The 4,042-nt window shown below is 40.1% G+C and overlaps 1 protein-coding gene across 1 annotated transcript in view; it reads left to right on the forward strand.

The window, feature by feature from the left end:
- The window catches only part of GAK (cyclin G associated kinase), a gene marked incomplete at its 3' end in the record, with an annotated part of 44,987 nt that overhangs the window by 30,201 nt on the left and 10,744 nt on the right, over positions 1-4,042 (forward strand). Inside the window, exon 14 of the mRNA XM_010288137.1 lies at positions 3,096-3,229. Within this exon, the coding sequence (XP_010286439.1) occupies positions 3,096-3,229 (134 nt within the window). The remainder of the gene's footprint in view (positions 1-3,095; positions 3,230-4,042) is intronic.

Consider the following 4,042-nt stretch of genomic DNA (forward strand, 5'->3'; position numbering starts at 1 on the left):
CTCTTCCCACACCTCTTGAGTGGATGGACTGCAAGACAGGGACTGGAGGAGCAAAGTCCCTCCCACTGTAAGAGAAGATCAGGTTCAAGATCACCTGAGGAACCTGAACATACACAAGTCTATGGGCCTGATGAGATGCATCCCAGAGCCCTGAGGTAATTGGCTGAGGTAGTTGCCAAGCCACTCGCCATGATATTTGAAAACTCAGAGCAGTCAGGTGAAGTCCCTAGAGATTGGAAAAAGGGAAACATTGCACCCATTTTTAAAAAGCATACAAAGGAGGACCCTGGGAACTACCGACCTGTCAGCCTCACCTCTGTGCCTGAGAAGACCATGGAACAGATCCTCATAGAAGTTATGTTAAGGCACATGGAGGGCAGGGAGGTTGAGACAGCCAGCATGGCTTCACCAAGAGCAGGTCCTGCCTGACCAACCTCGTGACCTTCTATAATGGAGTGACCATATCAGAGGACAAGGGAAGAGCTGCAGATGTTGTCTGTCTGGTCTTCCATAAGGCCTTTGACATGGTCCCCCATGACATCCTTCTCTCTTAATTGGAGATGTATATTGATGCATAGATTGTTGGGTGGATGAGGAACTGCTTGAATGGTTGCATTTAGGTGTTAGTGGTCAACAGCTCAATGTCCAAATTGAGATTGGTGGCAATTGGTGTCCCTCAGGCGTCTGTATTGGGACCAGTACTGTTAATATCTTCATCAGTGACATAGACAGTGGGATCGAGTGCACCCTCAGCAAGTTTGCAGGTGACACCAAGCTGAGTGGTGTGGTTGACATGCCTGTGGGATGGGATTGGATGCCATTCAGAGGGACCTGGGGAAGCTTTGAGCAATGGGCCTGTGTGAACCTCATAAGGTTCAACAAGGCCAAGGACAGGGTCCTGCACCTGGGTTGGGGAAGCCACCAGTATCAATACAGGCTGAGAGCAGTCCTGCTGAGAAGGACTTGAGGGTACTGGTGGATGAGAAGCTGGACATGAGCCAGCTATGTGTCCTTGCAGCCCAGAAGGGCAATAGTGTGCTTAGTCTGGTAGAGATAGAATGTTCACCTTGTAAAGGTGAAACTAGGTAGGTCTTTTGATCTTTTACTGTAGAAGTTTGCAATAATGCAGTGTACTGTTAAATTTTTACATTGTGATTTGTCCAGTTGAGTTGAAACTGGTTTAAATGACTTAGTCAAAAACAAGGTTTAAATGGCAGCTCTGCGCTTCAGCTACAGTTAAGTCTTTCTGGACTGGCAATGACTGGGAGCTGTTTTTAACTGCAATACTGTTCTGTTGATATAAAGACTGTATGCCAGAGGCTGGACATGTGCAGTAACACTTTGCTCTGTGTAATTATTTGGGGCCATGCAGTGGTGTGGTCATCCTTGAAAACTTGCACAGCTTTTAAGAAGGTGTGAGTACAAGATCATCTTGGTGGAATTTAATGGCAAAGAAACTTGCAACTGGGTATGCTGCAGCTCTTTAAGTGTGCTTAAGTGTTCCATCAGATTTGGCTTGTGTTTAAATGAACCAAGTTAAGGTAATTATACACACACTAGGAAAAGTTATGTTTAATTTATTTTATAAAGTTTATTTCAAAATAGTTTAGACGCAAAAATCCTTTAGCTTTTTGATGCTTTGGGACAAAACTTAGGCTCAAAATCTAGCTTTTTCCAATCATTGTTTCTCATTGCTGCCTTAATGATTGTTTATGCCTGAAGATTGTTTATTTTGGTAGCCAATCATCCTTGTAAAAAGCATATAAGGAAAAATGGAAATTCTGACCAGCTCATCTCTGGGTCTCTGGGAATGTTTCTTTTGTTCCCATTCTGCAACTTTCCAAGCTTTTCTGAAGAGCAGGGTTCTGTCATCAGATTTGTTTACTAATGAATAAGATTCTTTATTTTGTATGCCATATTTCTGGTTGTAAAGTGGTCTTTAAAGTCTTATTAAGTTGTCCTCTGACTTCATGCCACAGTTGAAAAGGGTTTGCTGTGACTTGCTTGCTGACTACTTTACAGTGTTTTTTTTCCACTCAGTATGATGCTTTAATTAGGAAGTGGCTTTGTAATGCAAATGTACATAGGTCACTGTCAAACTGATCAGTGTTGTTTCATTCTTCCCTGGTGTTCGTTAATGTTTTGTCCTAAGTGTAGGCATCTCAGGATAGGGACTATGTTTTTGTTCCATCTGTGAAATTTAACTGAAAGGCAGGCTCCAGCCCATAGAATCATAGACTAGTTTAGTGACTTCTGGAAATCATTGGGCTTGCTAGTTAAAGCAGCAGTAATAATATTGCTTTGCTGAACTGCTCCGTAAAGATCTGGCTCTTATGGTGCTGGCAGGCCTTCTTTTCATTGGTCTAAGTAATAGTTAGAACAGAAGCCTGGCTTTGAAGGAAATGCCTGTTAAAACAAGTTGAGGAAAAACTTTCCTTCCTCCCCACTTCCACACTTACATACCAAATGACTACAAAAAAATCTGTTCCATGTTGCTAGCAAAAGAACTTGAGAGGTCCTGTTCTGTCAGCCACTATCTGTCTGAATCTTCAGTCTTCTCTAACATAGGGGTGAACCTGGGATGTGTTTAGCTGTGGTCCCTGCAGAAAGACATTCAGCATTTTAATTTCCTTCTGTTAGTTTCGTGACAAGCTATTAATCTCAGACAGTCTTAGTCAGAAGACTGAAGAGTTTAGTGTGGCTTAGTTTTTCTGAATCTTAGGACTTCTTTTGTAGCAGAAGTCCATGGTTATCAGCCAAAAATAGCACTGAACTGGGGCTTCAGGTAGCAGCCAGGAAACAAACTTAAAAATGGGTATTAGTGATAGTAAGGTAATAAACATCTATTGAAAATTTCAAACAGTGTTAAGCCAAAGCAGTTACTCACATTTGAGGAAGCAGGTAATACGTAGTATCTTTTGTATTGTGTGGAAATGAAATTAAAGCATTTCACATGCAGATGCAAACTTCAAATCTAATGAGTGCACTAGGCCTTGGACTTCATTACCTTAAAAAAGGAGATAGCATGTTCTTCAGTAACTTCTGTAATGCTTTTTCCACTAGGTTTAATAACAAAGTTGCAATTTTTTTTGTAGGATGGAAGAGCAGCGTCTGCTGTTGTAGTTTGTTCTTTTCTGTGTTTCTGTCGTCTCTTCACTACTGCTGAAGCTGCAGTTTATATGTTCAGTATGAAACGCTGTCCTCCTGGCATTTGGCCTTCTCATAAAAGGTATGGTATCGGTCTGTTGAAGCAAGTAGTTAACGCAACTGTGAATATGCTACTATTTTTACAGGATGCTTGTTAGGAAGATAAATTATTTCAATAGTGTCTACATTCTAACAGCAAAATACTTGGAAAAACGGATGTATCATGAGTAGAGAAAGTAGTTCTGAATTTTGGAGCCCTTAATTTAGTTGTGATGTTCTTATCAAAAGTGAGTCAAGGATGACTTGTAGCGAAGAAATGTTAGGAATGAAAACATGCAGTGCTTTTGAATGCTCTCAAGTATAATATACTCTTCCACCTGTGTAAGACTTATTCCATGTTTAGTAGTTTGTTACAGTAGGTTTCACCGTGCCAGAATACTGCAAGTTCTGTTGAAAGACCAATAATGATTTGTCAATCTTTTCTGTTTAGGTAAGAATGCCTTCTGCTTTTTAAAGGATTGCATGCAGAGGTGACTTTGATATACTTTGACAAATGTTTTTAAATTATTATTTGATTTAGTTTGATAGATCATGTAACAAAGTCTCAGTAGCAAGTGACATTGGTAGTAAGGGTGTTTCCTGCAAAAAGGATTAGATTTAGAAAGGTGAGAAGTCAGGATTAGTTAAGTGTAAATGACAGATTATGCTGTTGTACAGATTAACTTTGAGTATATTTAATGGGTCCTCTACAAGATAACTTATATTAATGAGGATAAATTTAAAGCCCTTAGGAAGCTTTGAGTTACTAGCTTCAGAATTGCTGTGCAACTTTGATCCATTATCTGTAAGATACAAAATATTTCTAGTTGGGTGTTTTAAGGCCTTTGGAAAGAGT

This window comes from Phaethon lepturus, unplaced genomic scaffold, assembly GCF_000687285.1.
Source record: "Phaethon lepturus isolate BGI_N335 unplaced genomic scaffold, ASM68728v1 scaffold16150, whole genome shotgun sequence".
In the NCBI taxonomy this organism is placed as follows: Eukaryota; Metazoa; Chordata; class Aves; order Phaethontiformes; family Phaethontidae; genus Phaethon; species Phaethon lepturus.